The sequence below is a fragment of the Dama dama genome, chromosome 5, assembly GCF_033118175.1.
Source record: "Dama dama isolate Ldn47 chromosome 5, ASM3311817v1, whole genome shotgun sequence".
NCBI lineage: Eukaryota > Metazoa > Chordata > Mammalia > Artiodactyla > Cervidae > Dama > Dama dama.
In genome coordinates this window covers 20128568-20153879 of record NC_083685.1, presented here as the reverse complement: position 1 = coordinate 20153879, position 25312 = coordinate 20128568, and the positions used below count along the sequence as shown (strand labels likewise).

Genomic DNA, 25312 nt, shown 5'->3' with positions numbered 1-25312 from the left:
AAAGTCGTGTATGACTCTTCGTGACCCCATGGGCTGTAGCCCACTAGGCTCTTCTGTCCATGGGATTTCCCAGTTAAGAGTACTGGAGTGAGTTGCCATTTCCTTTTCCAGGGGATCATCCCAACCCAGGCATCAAACCCACATCTCCTGCATTGGCAGGCTGGTTCTTCTCCGCTGAGCCACCAGGAAAGACCTATGTTGTGTATATTTTACCACAGTCATTTATTTTTTTTTAGAGGAAGAATAAGAGAAAGGCCACACATGAATTGTAAATAACATTGAATGTCAGGTGAAGAGGGGCTTTCTGGCTAGATTAGGTTCCTACCGCTAGAGATGGACTTTGATAGGCGGGTAAGCTTTAAGAAAATAAATGATGAAATACAGTAATTGCTACATGGGTGTGGAATGACACAAGGAACATCTGTGTACCTGGCAGCCGCTTAGGAAGAAAACGCGACCGAGCCAGAGCAAACCTCTCTGCTCCCTTCCGAGTGTGATCGCCACCCCTACCCCCAAGGGAGCCACCGTCTTCAATTAGGTATTTATTTCTCTAAATTGTATTTTGACAAAAGTGGGGGCTTAGGAAGGCGGCTGAGCCCAGGCACCGAGCAGGAAAACCCGGGGCAGACTTCATGACTCGTGAGTTACCAGGTCAGCTTTGCCAATGTGAAGGGAAGTGACAAGAAATAAAGCTGGCGAGGCCGAGAGCCCGGGGAAGGAGTTGGGTGGTGACTCACTGGGGAGCACTGAGTTTCCGTGACTCTGGAGCGGGGCAGCAGTGTGATCGGAGGAGCACTTCAGGAAGACCGTGTGCGCTGCAGAGTGTGGGCTGGATTGGCGTGGGGGGTTCAGGAAGACCAGGTGAGAAGAGGTTAGGATCTGAGCCAGAGTTCTGGGAGGGGAGATGCAGACCAGCTGGCCGAACCCCTTCCCACCCTCGTGGTGCTATACCCCCGCCGCCCATTGAGGGGCCCCGTCAGCTTTGCCTTCCAAGCACTCTTCCCGCTCAGCCACAGACACACGGCCCCTTAGCCTCTTTTCTGCCTCCTCGGTGGCACTTGACCCACATTTTGTAAGTCACCAGCTTCCTGTGTCCCCGTCTCGCCCCGGGGCTCCATTCTTTTGTGTCCCAGGCACCCTAGCACAGGCCTGGCACACAGGCTGTGCCCAGTTAGTGCTCCTGAGTGAGTGGAGCTAGCTGGGCTTTAAGCGAAAGCGAAGCGAGTAAAAGGAGGGCCCAGCACAAGGCCGGAGGAGGGGCGGGGGTCCCTTAGGCCGTGGGAGCTGGCATGGGGTCAGGCCGGGCAGTTACATGACCTCGTGCGGGGGGAGTTGACTGTGCAGTTGTGGAGCTCAGGGATGGTTTGCTTAGAGATATAAATTTGAGAGGTAATGCCTTGCAAGCACTTGTTGAAATCAAGGCGAACATAAAAGTTTAAAAGGCCATTGGGCTAATCATTGGTGGGTTGGGAGAAGGAAAGAGGTGCCATGGAGGGGCAAGGAGAAACGGGTCTGATAACTCAACTTTACAGACAAGTCAGCATCCTTTTGCGCTGCCTGTGCTGTCCAGACTGGTCAAGAGGAACCTCACGACATGTGCAGAATCGAGGTTCTCTAGAGCCCAGTCAGTTTGGTCGTAGATTCGGCTTTTGTCACAGTATTTGGCAGACAGTTGCTCAGCGGACCACGCCAGGCAGCAGTGCCCGGTTGTCTGTAATGACCTGTGTGTCAGCCTCTGCTCACGGGTGTGATTGCTGAGGCTCAGAACACGCTGGGGAAAGAGTTCTAGCTGGTTTATCTCCTTCCTCAGCTCCAGGGGGTTTTCACATCCCATCATCATTCAGGAAAACCATCCTCCCTAATGGTACGAAGACAGAGGAAAATTCTGAGTTTCTCTGTAGGGAAGAGGGAAAGGAGAGCCATGGGTGGAGCTCTCTTGCCAGTAGGTTACCTCGCTGTACACCAGGGGAAAGCTTTTAAACGCACCTCTGTGAGCAACTGTGAGCAACATGGTCCATCGTACCAAAGAGTGTATGTGAAAAGCAGATTTCGAATAGTTGTTACATTACAAGCAGTGCCATAGTGAATGTCCCTTTCCAATCAAATTTTCTATTGTCTCCAAGATTAGCTAATGGCGCCTTGAGGTTATTTTCATACTGTAGCCCAGGGCTGGGCTTGGCAGAGGGACAGAGTAAGTGCTAAATAACATTTGCCCTCAGAAAGCGCCTTTCATTAATGCGAGCACAGCTGAGGTCAAGGAAGTTTATGCATTTACTCAACCTTCATGGAGCACCTTGGGGATGTGAAACCGCTAAGCCACAGAATGTTCATCTTTGAGGATCGCGCTGGTACACGTAAGCCGATCCCAATGCGCACGTGACACGGTAGGGGTGAGGGCACACCCTAGTTGGCGGGAGACCCAGAGAGCCTTTGCAGGGCTGGGGGTGATCCGCAGGAGTGTTTCCTGGCAGAGATGGCTCAGGAGCTGTGATTGCAAGGGTGTGTTAGCCAGGTGAGGAGGGAGAAGGGTTTCCAGGCCCCGCAAGCAGAGACACAGAGGAAGGAAACAGAGCGTGTGCGCAGGACTGTGGCAGGCCTTGCTGGAGGGGCCAGGGCGGGGCATGAGGGGACGTGGTCAGAGAGGCCGGCAGAAACCAGACGTCCCAAGCTTACTGAAAGGGCTCGGGCTTCACCTTCCAGTCACGGGGAGGGTTTAAGCCTGGGAGTGGTGTGGTCACACTTGATGATTCATACAAATGATTCAGGCAGCCAGAGGAGGATGGATTTGAGGGGGTAAGACCAGAAAGCAGAGAGATCAGTTAGAAGGCTGAAAGAAGTTGGAAGAAAAAAATTTTTTTCAGGCAGCCTGAATCTCGTAGCAGGGAGTCTTACCCTGAACTCAGGGCCCGGTCGGCCGAGTCTTGCTTTGCGCACAACTCGGAAAACGACACACTGGGTCCTGCGGCTTGTCTGTCAGTGACAGGGTTTTACAGGGTGTGGGAGATGACTAGTAGAGCGGATGATACACTATCAAGAAATAAATGAAGCTGCTCAAAAAATGGAGGGTCAGCTGTTAAGCACAGTGGTTAAGACAGGATTTGGGTTGCTAGGAGACTTGGGACACGGATGAACCTTCCTAAGTATTGGCTTCCCCATCTTTAAAATGAGAGAATTAAGATATCCTTGGGAGATGTTTGGAGGATTAAATAAGACTGTAAACTGTGGAACACAGTGCATGACAGTTTAATAAATGCCCAGTAAATAAAGCTTCAACAGTTGTTAATGAACTGGTTGGGGCTGTTTGATTTAGGGTAGGTTTGCCCAATTCCATGGCTTTTGATGGTGATTAAATTAAAATGATTCCATGGTAAAGAAATTTGGGGAATCTGGTTAAATAAGAGGGGTTTTATTTTTGCTTTGCTTTGTTTGGTTTGTCTCTTACAGTTATTAATAGTATGTATTGCAGTATTTCCCACACTTTAATCAGTCTGGTGGGGCTAGGTTCCCTGGGGCATACTTCGGCAACTGCTTATTTAAGGTCATAAATGTAGCCATCTGCTTCCATGGCCCAGAAGTATGTTTTTATCCCAGAGGGCACTATGGCTACTTGATACTTATAATTCTGTCCCATCAAAGGCTGTCCTATTTTCATTTCCCTGTTTGAGAAGGCAAGGAAGTATATATAGTGTGTAAAATTTCTGATCCCAATTAATCAAACCTTTAAAAATTGCATTTTTAACATTTATATTATAGAAAAACTAAAAAGTACAGAATTATGAAGAAATACATAGTCACGTGTGATACCACCACTCAGAGATAAACACTGTTAAACATTTTATATGTTTTCTTTATATTTTCTGCCACTGGGATAATTTTGCATGTAGAGTTTTTATCTTGTTTTTTATCTATGAAGTTATGCTCTCGGCACTTATTTTTTGTCAGAAGATTCTTATATGACATGATTTTTAGCGGCTTGTATTTTAATCATGTGGGTATGCTGCAATTTGGACAGCAAGGAGATCCAACCAGTCCATCCTAAAGTAAATCAGTCCTGAATATTCATTGGAAGGACTGATGCTGAAGCTGAAATTCCAATACTTTGGCCACCTGATGGATGGGAAGAACTGATTCATTTGAAAAGAACCTGATGCTGGGAAAGATTGAAGGTGGGAGGAGAAGGGGACGACAAGGATGGGATAGTTGAATGGCATCACCAACTCAGTAGACATGAGTTTGAGTAAACTCTGGGAGTTGGTGATGGGACAGGGAGGCCTGGCTTGCTGCGGTTCATGGGGTCGCAAAGAGTTGGACATGACCGAGTGACTGAACTGAACTGATGCTACAATTTATGTGACTAGTCCCTTAGGTACTGGGTGGTTTTTTTTTTGCTTTCATAATTTATATTGCAGTTAACATCTTTGAACATAAATCCATTAAAATATCAACACTTAAGAATGACTTATTTTCAAAAAATTATTAAGTATCTGGTGATTGCTTTAGTTAAAAATCCTATTGCTTGCATCAGTTATAATTGCAGTTTTTTTGTGTGTGTGTATGAAATTTAAGTAGAATAACTTGGAGTAACTGATTCTCCTTTGACTAATCCCTTTCTGTACCCACAGACTAGAAAAAAAAATCTCATTATTAGAATAACATTTTCTCATACTGAACAGAAGATGAATAATTTCAGTCATGTGAAAGTAAACCTTATCTCTTAAACTGAATTTTTGAGTCAGGTGTTGGAAATTTCATGTCATGATATATTTTATGTGTAAAAGCAAAATCTTCTAAAGATGTAGTCTCAATACACACCTGGGATCTTCCTGGAGAGGCGTTTTCTTACCTGCACCTGTGTAAAGACAATCCTAGAAAATTCTCATACCTACTTTTCTTGTAGATTGTGGTTAAGAGGAGACCAAGAGGGGAAAACCCCAAAGCTCTTACTAAACAACTAAACGCTTTGGTTGGTTGTGCTGGCAAGGAACTACTAATAAGAAAAGCAAAGTTTAGAAGTTCTGTCTTCCATAGACTGCTTTCTTTTGGAAAGGGGAGGAGGGATCTGGATTTTAAAATTACAGTAGAAGCTATTAGTTGACCTCCCTCCACTTAACTAAAGTGTTCTAGTAATTGGCGCTCTCCAGGCCCTTCATCAGATACAATGATTGATGCCTCCCCTCCATCATGATCAGATGCCCCAGGCATTTCTGCTCCCACACCGAGTAATTACCCGTAGTCAAGTGTGTTGGCTCTCAGACCTGTCACTCTGATTTTATTTGTTATAGTAATTACATGATTTCATTAAATACTATGGCAACTGATGAACCGTGCATGAAAACTGTAAGCTGGGACTTCCCTGAAGGTCCAAGGCTTGAGACTTTGCCTTCCAGTACAGGGCATGAGGGTTCAATCCCTAGTCAGCGAGCTAAGATCCCACATGCCTCCATGGCCAAAAAGCAAAAAACATAAAATAGAAACACTGTTGTAACAAATTCAATAAAGGCTTTAAATGGTCCACATCAGAAAAAACTTAAAAAAACCTGTAAGCTGAGGGCTTACAGGTGATTCACTAGAGGAAAAAAGCAAAGCTGGTGAATTAGGTATGGACTAGATGGGGGGAGACTGAAGATTCCAGAAGGATTCTGCTTTCATCTTGCTTGTCCAGTGTCTTTTTTTAAGTTCCCCACAGAGAGGTTGTGGTCTGGGCAAGGAGCTTTTGAAACTTGAGCTAGTAGTGGACCTTATCACTAAGCAAAGACCTTTGCCTTAAATGAAAAACACGGTTAAGATCTGTAAAATTCTAAGTGTGTAGTGAGTTACCACTTTAACCAAACTGCTCAGATAACCAGCAGCTGAGCTGACTGGTTCTGATAGTATGAGATGAGGGCTTCTCTGTGTCTTCCGGTTCACCTGTGGTGAGGTTCTGATTCTGTAGGAGTAGGATGGGTCCAGGTGTGCCAAGCCCCTTGCTTTTAGGAGACGGAGGACAGAGACAGGTAACATTGTGATCTGTTTGGGTCCCATCTTGCCTTCTGCTCCTCACCCCCTCTGTCTCCACCATGAGTCCCCAGGAATTACAAGGCCCGTGATACCAGGAAAGTAACATTTGTTATTGGCACAGCTGTCCACACAAGTCCAGGAAGTGGGGACATCTTGTTTAGTTTTCCTCTAAATTTCAGGAAGTAAGTCTTCTAGTGGAAAAAAAAAAAAGCCCAGCAGAACGCCCTGGTATGTTGTGCCTGTCAGAAGTAGAAAACAATCAAATTGTGTGTCGCTGAGACCACTGACTTCTTCCCTGGAGCTGGTCCATTTATTTTCAAGCCTAGTTTTTTTTTTCATTTCTGTGTTCAGTTTTGCACTTAAAGTGAATAATACTCAATTTTCAAGATGGCGAGCCAGCTCCATATGGAAGGAATTGGTCGAGTCTGTATCCATCATCTGCTGCTTTCTAAGGACAGCAGGTTTCTCTCAGCAAGAAGGATGTTGGTGTCTGCCATCAGAAATAGCTGTCTTTTTTAGTCTATTGCATTCTGTTGAGTGGTGGTTCTGGTGGAACATTTGATAAGCAGCTGGCACATGTCCTTTCCCGAGTAGGCTGTAGCCTTGGAGATGGTTTCACACAGCCCACCAGACTCTTGTATTTTAGAGCAGTTTCAGAATGTTCTCCAGTTCTTTCACTGTATTTTGTTTTTTCAGGTTCTTAATTTCGTTAGCATGTTTAACAGTCTAACTCAGCAGCTGTTAAGTTTTTTCATAAAAACTCAAGGAATACTTGGGTTAAATCAAGCCACATTGGGTTGCATTTGCCAGTGTCCTCTGGGATATTGTAGGCTTGGATTACAGGCTCCTCCTGAGAGGCTGTCTTTAATTGGAAGACTCTGGTAAAGTGAGTGCATCACTGGGAATGTCTTTTCACCGAATGGAAGACGAATTTGGGTTTTCTGATGACCTTTAGTATATAAGCCCAAACTCAAATTGCATGCAGCTTTGGTGAAATCTACCCTAAAATTAATTGGTGAACTAGATCAAGTATAGCACAGTTAAAGGAAATGAGGTTAACCTGGCTGAATGCATGCTGACCTTTTTATCACCTAATCCCTAAGCCTGCTGTGTTTAAAGTCTTAATGCAACCTAAATGTTCCTGGTAGGAAGTACAAAGGCTGAGATTTCTTTCGTTCTGTATCTTTGTATTAAAAATAATTTTCTACATAATTTTGTTTGGAGAGGAAAAGATCAAAATGAATTTCCCACCAGAAGGAACCAGTATGTCTTTGAGAAAGACCAGTCTGGGTTGGGGGCCCCTTGCATACAGGTGGGTCTGGGATGTCTTGTTTCATCAGAGAGCAGGGCAGCTGTCAGAGCCCGGGGGGGTGTCAGCCTGAGAGCCAGCTCAAGGTATCTCCCACTGGCCGTGGACAACTTGAGCACTGGAGAGATTAATGACGACAGCTGGTTAAAAATCTGTTACCTAATAATGATACCTCCAAAAAAAAAGCCTGCTGGTTGTTTTTGGAGTTTGCTGAAGCACTAACTCAGCCTTCTAAAAGTTGGTTTTAAAAGTGGAGGGGTGGTGAAGTCACACACTCATTCTGCTTTTCCTATATCAGTGACTTTAGATACTCAAACAGATGAGGCAGAATGCTCGTAGAGGAATGCAGGCCGATCCGTACAGAAGGTGAAATTAAAGAATTTTTAGTAAGTGTAGTTGTGGCATTGTAGTTAGGGTTATAAAAGTGCTTGTGCCTTACAAATACATATTAATCTTAAGGGTGAAATATACTATGCTGAGATTTGCTTTAAAATACATTCCCTAAAGTGAGGAGTACAGGCAGATGAAACACGATCGGCAAATGTTGCTGGTTGTTGAACCTGGGAGAAGGGTACCCAGAAATTCATTATACTTTGCTTTGCTCTTGTTTGAAATATCCTCATAAAGAAATAAATAGGAGACATAAATAGGAAGGGAATTTCGGTGGTTATTGGAACTTACAGACATGGTGGTGGATGTGGTAAACTGGTCTCCATGCAGGAGAGTGGATTCTGTGGCCTAGTCGATGGCATGATCATATAGCAGACGCTGGGGCTGAATGTCCTCACACTGAAGGTCCCAGATCCGGAGCTCCTTCCTGGGACTTGTGACTGCGGTGGTCTCTTCAACCTCCCCAGGACTGAATTTTCTTTTTCCCAAGTAAAATGGGAACAGATTTGTCTCACCCTCACCGAGAGGGTTAGATGGAGAATAACAGGTGACAAGAAGGTGGCACAGCCCCAGGCATGCAGTGAGTGCTCAGTAAATGTCCACTGGGCAGTGAACGGGTGCAGGCAAGTGACGCTTTCCTGTCACCACCAGGAACTCTTCTTTCTTAAATCTTTAAATTCACATCTGTTTGACTCCCCGCACCACCACCCCCAATTTTCTTCCCCGGGGCCTTTTATTTGAAGAGCAAATGCAGCCAGGGCTGCAAGCCGCAGTGCAGAGTGAATGGTTCCCTCTGGAGTTGGGTGGTGGTCAGCTCCCATGGCCTGTCTCCAAGGAGGTCTTGACACAGAGACTCATGCTCAGGAGGACAGGCTGTATTCTGGTTGTTGCCTCCCCTAAGCTTGTCATGTAATGGTGCTTCTTAAGTATTTCTTGAATGAATGAATGAAATGAGCCAACCACTGTGTTGAAACATGTTTGGTGGCTCTCATGATTCAATAGTCTAGGTACTGGAGTTTATGAGTGATTAAAAAAAAAAAAAGATGTGAAGTAAGTGGCTTCTAGGCCATCACAGTCATAACTTTACTCCCACATTCTAACAGGCTTTCCAGGAGGGCTGAATTTCAGCCGAAGAGGAGGGGTTGTGTGAAGCTGACCCGTGTCTGATGAGTCTCCAGATGCGTGTTGCGTGTCTGATGTCTGCGCCGTGGCGGTGATTGATTGTGCTTTAGAGCAGTAACCATCATAATCTGTGTCCTCCCCTTACATCTCACTTCCATACTGTTACCCCTCCCGGTGCATACAGTTTCGCCTGGTGATTTGCAATAACGAGCATTTATCTGTGACGTTAACTGTTTAAAAATTTATTATAATCATTCAAAGAAGCTAATCTTCAGAACAGCTTGGTAAGGTTTTAACAGCTGACAGGCAGTGGCCCGAGGCCGCAGCAGTCGGGAGTCCTCCAGGTTGAGAGGGACAAGTATTTAGCGCTAGCTGGTGGTGACCTGGGCCCCGCGCCACGTTCTGGGCAACGGGGAGGGAACACGACACAGTTCTCTTCTTCAGGGGCCTGATGTTCTCATCAGGAGGCTGAGCATGTGCTCAGATGTCATTGTATGTCCCGGGAAAAGCCATTCCACTTCTGTGTGTCGGGCCTTTGGCAAGATGGGGCACTCAGCTTGGGGGGAGGGGTGTAGGCCCCCCCAGGGCCAGTGCGGGACTGGCCACAGGTGTGCACATCCCACCTCCAGGCCTGAGGGATGGAGCAGCGTGTGGAGAATGAGAGAAGGAGAGAGAGGGCTGCTTTGGATGGGGGTGGGGGCGGAGGTCACCGACAGCCACCCCAGGGGGAGGGGGCCCAGAGAACCCTACAGCCTTTCAGGCTCCTCCCACCCTCAGTTCCCATCGCCGAGTCCAGCTGGAACCAGAAAGCACGCGGCGGCTCTGGTTCAGCCAGGCAGCCCCCCCACCCCCGCCCCGGGACTCAGAGCAGGATGGAGAGAGGATCTCCAGGGGAAGTGGAAGTTTCCAGGCCTGGATTCATTTCCTGTGGACACCATAACACATTACACAAACTCGGTGGCTTAAAACAAGAAAAACTTACACTCTCACACTTCTGGAGGCCGGAGGTACAAGATCAGGGGTGTCCACGCTCCCTCCCGAGTCTCTGGCGGGGGAATCCATGCTTAGCCTCTTCCAGCTCCTGGTGTTGCTGGCTCCTTGGCTTGTGGCCGTATCACTCATTCCCTTTCTCTGTCTTCACATGACCTCCCGTCTGCGTCTTCTCCTGTGTGTGTTTCATATAAGGACACTTGTCATTGGATTTCGGGCCTCCCACATATTCCAAGGTGATCTCTTTATCTTCAGATCCTTAACCTAATTACATCTGCAAAGGCCCTTTCCCTGAAAAAGATCACATTCGCAGGTTCCAGGGATTAGAACGTGACATTTCTTTTTGGGAACCACCATTCAGCCCACTGCAAGCCCCGGTCACTCCCGGGAGTCGTGAGACAGTGGTAGTGCTGGCGTGACTTTGCTTAATTTGTCTTCAGTCGGTTGGCGCTCTGTGAGGGCAGGGTCTCTGCCTGCTTGTTCACCCACGTCCATCACCTCCCCTGCCCAGAGCCAGCATGTCACCGGGCCTCAGAAAACGCTGTTTCAGGTGAACGAGTAAACAGATGAATAAGCACAGTGAACTGCAGCGCAGAGTAAGACCAGAGGTGTGCTCAGTGAGGCCGCAGGCGAGAGCCCAGGTGCCATTGCATGTTATGGGGAAAGCCGGTTCAGGTGTGTCAGTCAGGCCTCTGGCAGGACAGGGGGCACACAGCTTAGGGGACTCCAGGGGTTTAATAAAGGGGTTCTTCACAAGGAGGTAGTGGGTGTAGACCACCCCCCAGGGTCGGTGCAGTTCGCCGTGGGGTCTGACACTTTAAGTGTATGGATCGAGTGGTGTGTAGGTTATGCCTCATGCCTGGCGATCCGTGAGTGAGAGTGTGGCGCTTTGAGGTCGAAAAGAGGCCCAAAGCCGTAGCCAGGGCAGGGATCTGAGGAGAGGGGGCGTTCCAGGCTAGGGAGCAGCATGAGCAAAATTGTTGGCGAAGAGTGTTTTATCTACCAGACAAGATGTTTGCTTGTTAAATAAAATGGGATTGTTGACTTTGTATAAGTACTAGGCCTTCTGAGCATGGCAGTAAGTAAGAAGGCAGAGGTGTGTTTTAAATATTTGTTTATTTTGCCTGGTCAGGTCTTACTGGCCCCACGAGAGAGCTTCGTTGTGGTGCATGGGCTTCGAGCTGTGGCACTCGGGCTCAGTAGCTGTGGCTCACAGGCTTAGTTGCCCCAGAGCACGTGGGATCTTGTCCCTGACCAGGGGCCGAACCCTCGTCCCCTGCATTGGTAGGCGAATTCTTAACCACTGGACCACCAGGCTCGTCCCAAACCTGTGTTGTTATCTTAGTTCCCAGCACAGATTCTGAATCCTTCCTGGCTTTTGAGCGTTTAGGACTTCTAATACAACTGAAGATTTCCATCTATTTCGTTGAAATTTGCTAACATAATTCAATAACGTCATCAACTTTGTTATGATAAGGATTATATTATAAAGTGGGAGAAAGGGACCACTCAGTATTTTTCCATAAAAAGGTTTAGCTCGGAAACATCGGCACGTGTACCCACCGAGTGTTTAGGAAGGAACAGGTGTAGTTGAAGGGGCCGACCAGCCAGCTGGAATCCGAACTTCACACCGGAGAAGCATCTGGTTTGGACGACATGCCCTCACTGAACCCTGACCCAGCGCGGGGCAGCGGGGCGCAGGTGGGTTCCCGGGCTGTCCCCGCGCGCCTCTCATCTGTAATACCGCTTGTGTCACCAGAGGGGGGTTTCGGTCTGTTGTCTTTTTTAACCAACTTTATTTTTTTACCACAGTCCTTCAAGTAAATAATGACCTGAGCATTTGAGGTGGCGTGTGGATTCTGTGAGAATGTCCTCTGGTGATGTGTGAGCCCCCCAGGAGAGAGGGGGAGCTCCACTCAGCCTGGACAAGTGTATGTAAAAGACCTTCATTGTTTATTTGTTTTAAACAAAGGCAGCTTCTCTCCCTAGAGCCTCTGCCCTTCTGGTTCTATTAATATCTAACACTTTTTTTTTTAATTAAAGCATAGCTTACTGTAAATTTATACATAACTTATTGCAGTGATTCACACATTGTACACAAGTTGAAAGAGGAAAGTAAAAAAAAAGTCACACCCTTGAGAGGTCGCTGTAGGCTTCAGGTGACCATCCTTTCTGACAGCCCTGCTCACAGATGAACCGATGGGCAGAAGTCCCTGTATAAACTGAACTGAACTGTAAATGCTGCCATCACCCATCTCAGTTTTCTTTGATTTTGAACAGAAAAGGAAAAGGAAGCTGAAGTGAAACTGAGCAGACGTATAAAAATGTTTCGTTACCACAGAGAGATTATTTCCTGAAAAGATTTCTCTATGGTTAAGAAAAAGGACCATGAGGAACCATCAGGAGGTGGGGAGCCTGTTTTCAGTTTCAGGGTCTGTGGCCTTGCACGGTGGGCCTCTGCCGGCGTCCTCGGGTCGGTAGGACAGGAGGTTGAGAGTTGAGTCGCCCATCACCCGGGGTGGCTGCTGCTTTAGCCTTGCTGAGTGTGCTGTGTGCAGTCCCCCAGGTCCTGTCCCCACCTTTGCTTTGCAAATGATAGATCAAGGCTGGCCACTTCCTCCCAGTTTTCCTCAGCTGGGATGATGAAGAGGAACATCACGGAGGAAGGTCTTTCTCTGCCCACGGTTGTGTTGGAAGAGCTTTGTCAGAGGCTGAAGAAAGGGGCTTCTCCCCACCTCAGCCACTGTCGTCGCCACCTGTCTCCACAGTACTGCCCCCCGCCCTGACCCCAGAGAGTACTGCGGATGTGCCCTGGGAGGCCACTGGAGATTTTCCTGATGTTCATGTAAAAACATCTGAACACTCGGGGATGAAGAGAAAACAGCCAGCTTAACAGTCGTCCCTGTGGGCTGAAGTTTTAGTTTGCCTCCGTGCATCCTGTGTGTGACTTGTAGCCATGGGTGTGACCTGACTTGGGTCCCAGGAAAATACACTTTATTCATAGATACATTTTAGGGCAGAGCTGTGAGGCCAGATGCTTTGCTGGATATTGGGATCACCCGGGGGCTTTGAAGACACTCCAGGAATGGTCTGGGCATGGGGGATTTGTGAACATCCCCCTTCCCTCCTTGATGGCTTAGTGGTAAAGAATCTGCCTGCCAGTGCAGGAAATGCAGGAGACGGGGGTTCGATTCCTGGGTCGGGAAGATGCCCTGGAGAAGGAAATGGCAACTTACTCCAGTGTTCTTGCCGAAGAATCCCATGGACAGAGGAACCTGGCCGACTTCAGTCCATGGGGTCGCAGAGTCAGACATGACAGCATGCACACCTCCCCTTCAGGGGACTCAGTTGACACAGACAGCCCCGTTGTAGGGTGGCCCTTGGAGGTGGTGGCGCTTGATGGTGCTCTGAAGACATTGGAAAATTCCTGATCTGATCACCCCTAGATCCAGGGTGAGTGAGACCCTCCACAGAGGGTCTTGGGACCCCACAAAGTCTCCAAGAGCTCTTTTAAGGGAGCCCATCTGTTGCATAAAGGATTTGGGGCATCAAGCACAGCTCTTTTTTTTTTTTTTTAAACTGTTTTTTTTTACCCACCTTGTTGGCCAGACCTGACCTCACGTGACTGGCTTTTTGGAGGGCGAGAGGGTCCCTCTGCCTCATTTAGCAGATCCTTGCTGAATGGCGCTGTGTGCCGGGTGTGTGGCCCACCGCAGACGACAGGGTACTGCCTGTCAGCGCTCCAGAGGGGTTGGCAGCGAGTGGGAACACAGGCATGGTGCTCACTGATTCTCACCAGAGACAGGAAAGAAACGAGGTGCTGGGACAGAGGGTGGTAGAGAGGACAGCTGGGGAGGCCTCTGTGGACAGGGCGCTAAGCTGGGGCTCGTGGGGGAGAACTTGGTTGGTTCTTGGAACTGGCGGGATGGGGTGAGTGAGGGCCAGGTCACCCCAGGCTCAGAGATCAGGGTATGACGAATTCTGTTCCATTTTCAGTGATCTGAGGACAGAAACATGCCTGTTCCTCTCAGAGTTTATTACACACAGAGCTGATTGAGTCAGAATGACAGTTTGCCCCGGGGTGGTGGGTCTGGACTGTGATCTTGAGCCCCTCTGCTCCCTTCTTGTGCATCAGATGAGACCAGTAGGAGCAGAAGATCTCACCAACAGTTTATTTTTATTTATTGTCTTAGATGTAGTTTTTTGCCATGCTGGGTCTTCATTGTTGCACTTGGGCTTTCTCTAGTTGCAGCAAGCAGGGGCTACTCTCTCGTTGCTATTTTCTCTTGCTGCCGGGCCCAGGCTCCAGGGCGGGCATGCTCAGTCATTGCGGCCCGTGGGCTCTGGAGCTCGGGCTCAGTAGTTGGGGCACACAGGCTTAGTTGCTTGGCAGCATGTGGGGTCTTCCTGGACCAGGGATTGAACCTGTGTCCCTTGTACTGACCGGCGGATTCTTAGGCTGGACCACTAGGGAAGCCCCTCAGCAGTTTGTTTATTTACTTATAACTAAACTTTAAATTTGGGCTTCCCTGGTGGCTCAGACAGTGAAGCGTCTGCTTACAATGCGGGAGACCTGGGTTCAATCCCTGGGTCAGGAAGATCTCCTGGAGAAGGGAATGGCAACCCACTCCAGTATTCTTGCCTGGAAAATCCCATGGTCGGAAGAGCCTAGTAGGCTACAGTCCATGGGGTCGCAAAGAGTTGGACACAACTGAGCAACTTCACTTTCACACTTTAAATTTAGAGGTGATTGTAGATTCACATGCAGTTGTAAGAAATAACACAGCGATCCCGTGTACCCTTTCACCCAGGTTCCCCCAGTGACAACCAACCAGACTTGACGCCCATAACAGCAGGGAACCACGGCGATGAGGAGCTTGCTGCTGCCTCTGACAGCCACGTCCCTCCCCCCAGCCGTGAATCCGTCTCCATTTCTGTAGTTCTGTCATTTCAAGAAATGTTGTATATACCGAATCACGGAGTCTGTGCCCCGTGAGTCGTCGTTTATTTCCCCCTGCTCGGCCGAGTCTCCTGGGTCTTCACCCGGGCGTCCGCGTGTCTCAGCAGCTTGTCCTTCCCAGGGCTGCGCCCTGCTGAGCTGTGGGTGGCACGCTGTGACGAATCCCCTCACCTGCTGAAGGACACCTGGGTGGCATCAGGTTTTGATTACATAGCAGGCCATTCTGGACATTGATGTACAGGGTTTTTTTGGGAACGTAAACTTTCACCTTTCTGGAATAAATGCCAAAGCACACAACTTCTGGATGGTATGGTAGTTGCCTGTTTTGTTTAAAAGGAGTTTCTGAGCTGTTTTCCAGGGTGTACAGTGGTTTATTTTTGTTTTGTTCTTTAAAAAATTATTTTATTGAAGTATAGTTGGCTTACAATGGTTCAGGTGCACGGAAGGTGATTCAGTTATATAAATACACATACATTATTTTTGGAATTATTTTCCATCAGAGGTTATTACAAGATACTGACTGTAGTTCCCTGTGTTGGACAGTAAACCTTTGTTGCTTGTTGCATATCTGTTTTTTAATCAGAAATCTAGCAGTCTAGTCATACTAAGTCAAACAAGTGGAATCAAAATGTCATAATTTTTTTAGTTAGGCAAAAATTCACAAGTTTTCTAAAATATATATATATTATACATATTTATATGTATACAAAAGCTTTTCTACTGCACTTGATAAAAGCTTAAGAAAGAACATCAGAAAAAGAGAGATGGAGAAATTGGAGAACATAAACTAAGTGAAATGGGAGCACTGAATATGAAATAGAAAAAGTGAAACAAACTAGATAAAAGTAAAAGATCATCATACAATCTGGTTGTTTTTAAACATGACTGCTCATTAGAAACATATCTGGAGCTCTGAAGAAGAAAAAAAAAGCAATACCTGAGTATTTGAATTTTCCAGAAAATTTCAAGATGATTCTGATATGCATCTGGATTTCAAAAAGTGATTACAGGTTTTTCTGTTGGATCCTAGTTTTGGTGATATATGTGAAGTGAAGTTACTTCAGTTGTGTCTGATTCTTTGCAACCCCATGGACTGTAGCCTGCCAGGCTTCTCCGTCCATGGGATTTTCCAGACAAGAATAATGGAATGGGTTGCCATTTCCTTCTCCAGGAATCTTCCCGACCCAGGGATTGAACCTGGTTCTCCCGCATTGCGGCTCTTTACCCTCTGAGCCACCAGGGTATTCCTTGGTGATATATAGAGTTCTGTTATTTTTCTGTTGACCAGTCATGATACAATGGTATTAAGTGAGTAATAGTTACATAATCACAATAGTAAAAGAGATTTATCAGTTTTCACAATCAATAGCCAGACAAAAAATAAAAGATAATTACAATTGCAAGCCATAATGGGAACATGATTAACAATATAAAATAATTATATACAATTTGTGGGGTCAGGCAGTGATGTGGTAAGTAGAAGTGCAGACATGCACATGTTTTCATCCACCCAGCAGTCTATGTCTTTTGGTTGGTGTATTTAATCTATTTACATTTAAGGTAATTATCAATATGTATGATCCTATTACCATTTTCTTAATTGTTTTGGGTTTATTTTGGGTAGGTCTTTGCCTTCTCTTGTGTTTCTTGCCTAGAGAAGTTCCTTTAGCATTTGTTGTAAAGCTGGTTTGGTGGTGCTGAATTCTCTTTTAACTTTTGCTCATCTGGAACGCTTTTGATTTCTCTATCAAATCTGAATGCAAGTCTCGCTGGGTAAGAGTATTCTTGGTTGTAGGTTTTTCCCTTTCATTACTTTAAATATATCATGCCATTCCCTTCTGGCTTGTAGTTTCTGTTGAAAAGTCAGCTGATGGCCTTATGGGAGTTCCCTTGTATGTTATTTGTCATTTTTCCCTTGTTGCTTTTAATATTTTATCTCTGTCTTTTAATTTTTGTCAGTTTTATTACCATATGTCTCAGTGTGTTCCTTCTTGGGTTTATCCTTCCTGGGACTCTCTGTACCTCCTGGACTTGGTTGAGGAAATCCTTTCCCATGTTCAGAAAGTTTTCAGCTGTTATCTCTTCCAAGTATTTTCTCAGCTCCTTTCTCTTTCTCTTCCTCTTCTCCTTCCGGGACCCCCATAGTGCGAATGTCGATGCATTTAACGTCCCAGAGGTTTCTTAGACTGTCTTCATTTCTTTTCATTCTTTTTTCTATATTCTCATCTGTGGCAGTGATTTCCATGCTTCTGTCCTCCAGGTCATTTATCCATTCTTCTGCCTCAGTTATTATGCTGTTGATTCCTTCTAGTGTATTATTCAGCTGTTTGTTCTTTAAACTTGCAGGTCTTTGGTCAACATTTCTTGCATCTTCTCAATATTTGCCTCCATTCTTTTCTTGAGATCCTGGATCATCACTGTCATTATTCTGAATTCTTTTTCTGGAAGGTTGCCTATCTCCACCTCATTTAGTTGTTTTTCTGAGATTTTATCTTGTCCCTTCATCTCAGACATCACTTTCTGCTTTTTCATCGTGATTAACTTTCTATAATAGGGTTTGTTTTAGCCGCTGTGAGACTGTGCTTTTTCTTGCTTCTTCTGTCTGCCCTGTGATGAATGAGGCTAAGAGGCTTTTTGATGGGAGGGACTGGTGATGGGGAAAAACTGGGTCTTGCTCTGGTGGGCAGGGCCTTGCTCAGCAAAGCTTTAATCCGATTTTCTGCTGATGGATGTGGCTGCCTTCCCTCCCTGCTAGTTTGGCCTGAAGCACCCAGCCCTGGGGTCTGCAGGCTTCATGGTAGGGTTACTGGTGAACTCCAAGAAGGTTTATGCCAAGGGGGACCTTCCAGTGCCCCCATCCCTGTGTGAGCCCCTGCTGACCCACACCTCCACAGGGGGCCCTCCAACTCTAGGAGGTAGTTTTGGTTTGATCTCCTGTAGGGGTCACTGCTCCTTTCCTCTGGGTCTTGATACGGGCAAAATTTTGTTTGTGCCATTCAAGATTGGAGTCTCTGTTTCCCCCAGTCCTCTGGAAGGTCTTTCCAGCCCCCGTTTTCCTTGCTGGCTAAAAACAACAGCAAAAGAGAGTGTTTCTACTGCACAGATTTATAGTGTTCAACTATATTAAGCTATAGGCTTAATTTTCTATTTTAAATTAAATTCTTCTTTAAATTGAGCCTAATCTTGAGGGCCCTGCCCTGTCATCCAAGTGGATCAGTCAGTCAGTTCAGTCACTCAGTCGTGTCCGACTCTTTGCCAACACCATGGACTGCAGCACGCCAGGCTTCCCTGTCCATCACCAACTCCCGGAGCTTGCTCAAACTCTTGTCCATCAAGTTGGTGATGCCATCCAACTATCTCATCCTCTGTCATCCCCTTCTCTTCCCTCCAGTCTTTCTCAGCATCAGGTCTTTTCCAGTGAGTCACATCTTCTCATCAGGTGGTCAGAGTATTGGAGTTTCAGCATCAGTCCTTCCAATGAATATTCAGGACTGATTTCCTTTAGGATGGACTGGTTGGACCTCCTTGCAGTCCAAGGGACCCTCAAGAGTCTTCTCCAACACCACAGTTCAAAAGCATCAATTCTTCAGCAGCTTAGCTTTCTTTATGGCCCAACTCTCACATCCACACATGGAAAAACCATAGCTTTGACTGTAGGGACCTTTGTCAGTAAAGTAATGTCTCTGCTTTTTAATATGCTGTCTAGGTTTGTCATAGCCTTTCTTCCAAGGAGCAAGCGTGTTTTAATTTCATGGCTGAAGACCATCTGCAGTGATTTTGGATCCCAAGGAAATAAAGTCTGTCCCTGTTTCCATTTTTTCCCCATCTATTTGCCATGAAGTGATCCAGGTGGGGAGATGCAGATTAGGTGTCTGCAAAGGAGAGAATCTGGGGAAAATGCTGGGAAAGATTGAAGACAGGAGGAGAAAGGGATGACAGAGAATGAGATGGTTGGATGTTATCACCGACTTGATTGACATGAGTTTGAGTAAACTCCAGGAGTTGGTGATGGACAGGGAAGCCTGGCGTGCTGCACTCCACAGGGTCGCAAAGAGTCGGACACGACTGAGCGACTGGACTGACTGAGAGGGTCGTCCCCACCCCCACCCCTCAGTGGTCAGGGCCTCCCACGATCTTTCTTTGTTCTCACACGTGTGTGTGTGTGTGTGCGTTGGGAACTCTACACAAGCACCAGACGGTATGGCTGGAGGGGGAGGGTCAGAGCCGAGGCAACGAGGCCAGGAATCGACAGTCAGAGAAGCAGGAGGAAGGAAGTAGCAACGAAAATAGCCTGGGTGGGGTGGGGTAGGATGGGGTGTAGACAGTATTACTACAGGGTGGACGGCGGGATGGCTGGTGTGGGGATGAAGGAGCGTTTCTGAGCGAGGCCGGGGCAAAGGAGTCTTCACATCCAGGGAATGAGGGGGCTGCGGGCCGTGGAGGACCGCCCCCCCCAACCAGCCAGCGAGGGGAAAGGGAACTGAACTAGACGCACGACACGGTGCTTTTGCTTTTTTATTCAGGTGTGCTTTTCGATTCTGTTTCTTTAGGACTCCCTCACCTTTCCTCAGACCTCCCCACTACCCCTCTCACTGAGGTCCAGGTGGGCTTCTCCACCCCCACACCACCTGTCACCCCCTGGATGCCCAGAACCCCTGTTGGCAGATAAATCCCCCGCCTCCGTCTTTGGGCCGGTGGCACTGATGGACAGGTGACCAGGAGCTGGGCCTCTGCTCAGATGCAAAGAGCCCGAGGTGGGCATAGGGATGGAGTAAAACAGCGCCCCTGAGCAGGCTCCTTCCCAGGATCTCGGGCTTTCATGTTTGATCTCAGATCCTGGTGACTAAGCCTGAATTGACACCATGCCAACTGGCCCTCCTCTGATAAGAAGTGATTCTTTCACTTCTCTGGGGCAGCAGCAATTTGTTTAGGAAAAGCCTAGCTCCGAATGTTTAGAGCCAGTCACTTCTAAGAGCACAGTGGCAGCAGTAAGGAATTCTGGTCACAGCGAAGCTCCGGGCACGAAAGCCTCACAGGCCCCAGGACAAAGCCCAGCCAGAGGGAGAGGAAATGGCCTTGCTCTTTAAGAACGGACAGCAGTGTCCAAGGTTAGGGCTGGAGCTGGGCTGGGAGCAGCCGCCAAGCCAAACATAAGCTCTTGGTGCCATGGCCGTGGGGATGGTGCTCGGGGGTTAACACGCTGCTTCTCATCACCCTGTATGGTCCTTTCAGACACAGAATGTTCAGCTCAACAAGGAGATGACGCTGGCCAGCAACCGGAGCCTGGCAGAAGGAAACCTCCTCTACCAGCCCCAGCTGGACTCGCGGAAGGCTCATTTGACCCAGAAATACCAAGAACTCCAGGTGCTCTTTGAAGCCTATCAGATAAAGAAGACCAAGCTAGGTAACTCTTTTAGGGTGATCTTCCAAAAATAAGGAGCCGATGGAAGGGTGCGTTTTCAAGCTGTTGCACTAACCAGGAAAGAAATGTTATTTAGGGAACAGTTTCAGATTAAGACAGTGATCACTGCTGCCAAGAAACCATCTGTATATAGGATTGTGTCACCAGTTTAGAGAAAGAGACTTGATTGCCTTTTCAACAAGACTCCACCTTTTCCAAACAGCATAGGAAAAAAAAGGCAATATTCTGAATTACGATAATACAACTAATGTTTTGTCCTGTGAGGTTTGGCCCTCACAGTTAATGCTGAAAGAGATTCATCACTGGAATACTTTATTTTAATGTCACACTTAAATTTGCAGCCATTATGAAGAGCGACATAGGAGTTGACTAGCATTGAGGCCTGAGTAGCTTTCAAGGAAACCCTGAGATTGATAGAAGGTTAAAAAAGGACTTCCCTGGGGGCCCAGTGGTTAGGACTCGGTGCTTCCACTGCCATGGCCCTGGGTTCAGGTCCCGACCAGGGAACTAAGACTTCACGTATCATGCAGCGTGGCATGAGAGAGAAGGCTAAAAAAATCCCTCTCCAGTGACACTTCAGGGCCATCCGACACTGTGATCCCTGTATGTCTGTAACTGTAAAAAACATGTACTGTAACAGGCCTGACCAGACTGAGTACAGGTGGAAAGACTGGTAATGATGGTGCTGGCGGGCGCGCGGGGCTCTTGCGGTGCTGGGAGGAGTGAGAACTGGAGACGCTGCTTGTCAGCACCTTTGCGGTGGAGCCGCGCGTGCTCTGATTCCGCAGTCCCGCTGGCGGGCGTCTCCCCCACAGAAGCGGACGTTCGTGTACCAAGAGATACACGCACGAGTGCTCGTTGTAGCTTTATTAAGAGCTAAATTTGGAAGCAGTCTAAACACCCGTCTCTGGACTGATGGGTAAGTCGCGGCACGCAGCTTTCCATGCCAGGCAGCGTTGAAAGGCACAAGCTGCCCTGTTTGTGCCGCCGCATGGATGGTCTCAGAGACGTGTTGAGCAAGAGAGGCCAGCACGGAGCGCCCTCTGTGAGGCCACTTGGGTGAAGCTCAGAACCAGGCAGCGTTCCTGGAGAGCGGACGTCAGCACCTCGGGAGCGGGGCTGGAGCCTCTGCAAACGTTCTGTCTCGGTCTGGGTTGAGGTAGGGGGGTTTATACACACACACTGAAGACGTGTCTGCTTTAGGTATTTATGTGAACTGTCCTTCAGAAATCCCAGGGAAGTGACGGGGTGGTGGCAGGCTTAGGTCAGGTGTGCAGCGGTCGCCCCGTGTGGTGGGGCGGGTGGTGACACGGCTCTCCCTCGGGCACAGGCCGCCCCGCCGCCCCGTCACGGGCACTCCTTCCTCTCCTGCATGTTCCCACTTTCCCTTCTGCTTCCTGGAAAGTCTGCTCACTCGGTGAGCTTCTCTTGTCACCTTTCCAGCTCAAGTGCACTCTTTCTTTGAGGGGGCGTGGGGTGGGGCGTGTCGCTCCGAGGGGCTGGGGGCCGACATGATCTCTGGGGCTGCCGGTGCCCCCTGACTGCATCATGCCTCCCGCTTCTTCCAGATAAACAGTCCAGCAGCGCTTCCTTGGAGACCCTCTTAGCGCTCCTGCAGGCGGAAGGGGCCAAGATTGAGGAAGACACCGAGGTAACTCTGGCAGCCCTGGGGGACACCCCAGGTTGGGGCGGGCGGGCCTATGGGCTGAGGAGCGCGCTGGGCAGGGGTCTGGGGGAGCCGCGGGGCGCCCAGGCCTTCCTGTGACTCCGCACCTGTCCTGTGGGTGCCGGCGGCTGAGTTACCATCTGTCCGAGTCAGCTGGCTGGGCGGAGCCTGTGGGCATGGCCCGCCGAGCACCTGAGGCTGGAGCCTTGCTCAGTGATAAGGAAACGAATCGGGGTCAAAAGTTGAGCCGCTGTGGCACACTTGGGCAGGCAGCACGGTGCCAAACTCGGCCGTGTGGCCTGATGGCCCGCTGGGCGGGGCGGTCCTCACGGGCACAAGCAGCTTCCTGTCCCCCCGGCCTGCACGGGGCGAGCGTGTGAGGTCGCAGCCAGTGGAGGGAAGGAAACGGGGGTCTCGGGCCCCGTTGCTGGAAGGCCAGCTCTCGCAGGGCCTGCTTCCTGCCCAGTTTGTGGTTCGGGAGGCGGACAGGACCAGCCTTCCTCTCTTCTTGGCCCCTGTCCTGGGTGGGCCACGGTCTGCAGCGAGGAAGGGGTGGGTGTCGGGAGGAAGCTGGCCCCATTTCCCCTTGCCCTGGTCGGTGAGGGGGTCTTCCTCCCCTAACGGCTGACCCTCCCAGCCCGTGACTGAGTTTCTCCTGCTCCTTCAGAACATGGCTGAGAAGTTTCTCGATGGAGAACTCCCTCTGGACTCCTTCATCGACGTCTATCAGAGCAAGCGGAAACTGGCCCACATGCGAAGGGTCAAAATCGAGAAGCTCCAGGAGATGGTGCTGAAGGGGCAGAGACTGCCGCAGGCCCCCGCGCCCACCCCGCTGCCACCCAGGGTGCCCGAGCCGGCCCCTGCCGCCCCCCTGCCCTACCCCATCCCGGAGGCCAGCGGGCCCCCCTCCGTGGTGCCTCGGCGCATCCCGCCCCCACCGCCCCCAGCGCCTGCAGGACGCTTAGCCACGCCGTTCACTGCCGCCATGGGCTCAGGACAGGCCCTCCCGTACCCGGCCGTGCAGTGCCCGCCCCTGCCCCCCCGAGGGGGCCTCCCCGCCCAGCAGGGCTTCTCCGCGCAGCAGTTTGTGTCGCCACCGTACCCGCCAGCGCTGCCCCAGAGACCCCCGCCCCGGCTGCCCCCACACCAGCCCGGCTTCATCCTCCAGTGAGCGGCCCTCATCCTCCCGGGGAGGCTCCCTCGCCGCCTGCCAGCTGGGGCTCCACACACATAGATGGAGGCTGTGGGCACCGGCTGCTCTGCCGGGGGCTCCGGTGCCCGAGGCAGGGCGTCCGGCTGGTTTTAGCGCTGTAGGTCAGTGGTCATAGACGTAGAACCCTGGTTTTGGACACCGAGGCAGCTGCGCAGGGGCTCGGCCTGACATCACTGTGGTCGAGCTGGTGTGTGTTCTCAGTATGGTTTCTTGTTCTGTGTTGATGAGCCCCTGAGTTTGGGGGGAAATGCCTCCCCTTCCCCCCGCCGCACCTCTGTTCCCATGTAGGATCGTGTCTTGCCGTTGCAGCTTTATTTAATAAGCACGGTTCATCATTTCTGCTTTATTTTCAAGACGGTTCTGTGCGTCCCAGCCCACCATCCACTGCAGCCGCCGGCAGGGGTTGGTCGGGTGAGCCAGCCCGGAAGGTGCTCTCTGGACCTGCGTGGGGCGAGCGGTCCTCCCAGCCCCTCCCTCCCCGACCCTGGACGCTTCACAGCCGCCCGCGGAGTTTGCACTTGGCCCCCAGCCACGTCCAGAGGCCGGCGAGTCATGGCCGGGTGAGGAGGAGGGTGGGAGCTGGGCTTGGCACATGGAGGCTGTCCCCAGCTCCTCCTCCTCCTCTGCGAGCCAGCCCAGGCTTTCTGTGAAGACTACTCCTCCGATGTTTTTACTACGTGTGTACTTTTCCTGTTTTATATTGGGGAAGAAAACGTTTTTTGTTTTTGACACTCACAAGACCATTCAGGGAAACTTTCGGAAAAATGCACATACAGTCTTGAGCAGGTTGAGATGCAGATGAAGTGACGCAGTTTGGTTCCGTGCAAGCGGCGCACGGTCGCACCTGCGGGCTCGTGCTGTGCCTTAGCTCCACCTGCTGCCGGGAGGGGCCGGCCAGGCGGGGGTCTCGTCTGCATTCGTTCCTTGTCGTGTTGCAGGTGGAAGGAAGGTCCACCCACTTCGAACCAGGATACTTACTCATAGCCAATATTCTCTGCCTCTGGCTGGGTGTGGGGCAGGGGTGCGACGGCTGCCAGCCACCCCTCGGCTTGGACGGGGGCCGACGAGCTGAGCCCCTGGCCGCACCCCGGGTGCTCCCTGCTCCCCGGGCGCTCGTCTGCACGTGCCACGTGCCGGGTTCCCAGGGCCCAGCTGGGGCAGGGGGTTGGGGGTGGTGCTGCCTCCCTCCACCTGCTGACGGAAAAAGCCGTGCTGAGTGGTGGAACTCGGACCTGTGACTCCAGCAGGCCACGGCCCAGAGGACAGAATCCAGGCGGGGTCTGGCCCAGTAGGCCATGGGCAAGGCCACCGCCCTGTGTCCTCAATTACTGTACATTTCTACTCCTGGACTTGAACTCTGCTGTATCATTAACTGTTTTTCAAGAGAACAACTGTACGGGACGACTTACTGCCCTGCCAATCAGGTGGGCCTGCCACGCCTGTCAGCCTCGAGAGTGGTGCCACCACCCCGTACCTCTGCCGTCCGCCCCGCCGTTGGGGGTGCCTGCCCCCTGCCAGGGGCACAGCCAAACGTGTGAGCTCGGTCGGCGTTGATGGGGGGAAGAGGCCGCCAAGCTGGCCTCACCGTCTCTCCAGGGCCACATCTGAGCTGTGGCTGTAAAGCTGTACGACCCTTTTTAATAAATAGAGAGTTGTTAATAACGGCCCGCCCTTCATTTGCCTGGGGAGCCTTGTGATGTGTCTGGTTCTGGCGTCTCAGCAGTCAGCATTCCGACAGTGAAGTGGACCGGTAAGGTGGTTGAAGTTAAGACACGGAAGGCCACGGAGGTGGCTGAGGTGTCCGCCTGGCCCAGGAGCCCCGGCCCTCACAGCAGCATCGTTTTTTAATCAGATTCTCAAGGTATGTCAAGACGGAAGCACGTCCCTCCTCCAGAAGGGGCCTTTGGGGTCTGGGCTGCCCTGCCAGCGCCTCAGAGCAGGGCCCTCAGGGTGCTCTCTGGGGTCAGGCGAGCCGATGGGAACTCTGGTGAGGACGTTCTCGCTGATTTCAGGTAGAATCGAGTCCAGTGGCTGACCTGCTCTGGAGGCTCGCCCACAGGTGTTCGGAGGGGCCCGTGGCAGCATCACGCGCTGCTGGAGGGTGCAAAGAGGAACCTTGGGCCCTCGGCTGGGCTGAGCCGCGGCCTCTGTGCCCCTGGGAGGGACTCTTCTCGGGAGCACAAGGGCTGGAGCTGCCCTGCCGAAGCTTTGCCGTCGCTGTCTGCTCTAAACATGTCGTTCTC

At 50.0% G+C, this 25312-nt stretch overlaps 1 protein-coding gene across 3 annotated transcripts in view; it reads left to right on the top strand.

Moving 5' to 3' along the window:
• VPS37B (VPS37B subunit of ESCRT-I) overlaps positions 1-24731 on the top strand; it is a 30055-nt gene extending 5324 nt beyond the window's left edge. Inside the window, exons 2-5 of one of the 3 annotated variants that reach the window (XM_061142007.1) lie at positions 437-538; positions 20001-20172; positions 21759-21841; positions 22524-24731. In XM_061142007.1, coding sequence (XP_060997990.1) covers positions 20028-20172; positions 21759-21841; positions 22524-23027 — 732 coding nt within the window. In that variant the 5' untranslated portion in view covers positions 437-538; positions 20001-20027 and the 3' untranslated portion in view covers positions 23028-24731. Of the gene's footprint in view, positions 1-436; positions 539-11338; positions 11510-20000; positions 20173-21758; positions 21842-22523 lie in introns of all 3 variants that reach the window. The other 2 variants (XM_061142006.1, XM_061142005.1) reach the window with 2 other exon arrangements.
• Positions 24732-25312: the final 581 nt, after the last annotated feature.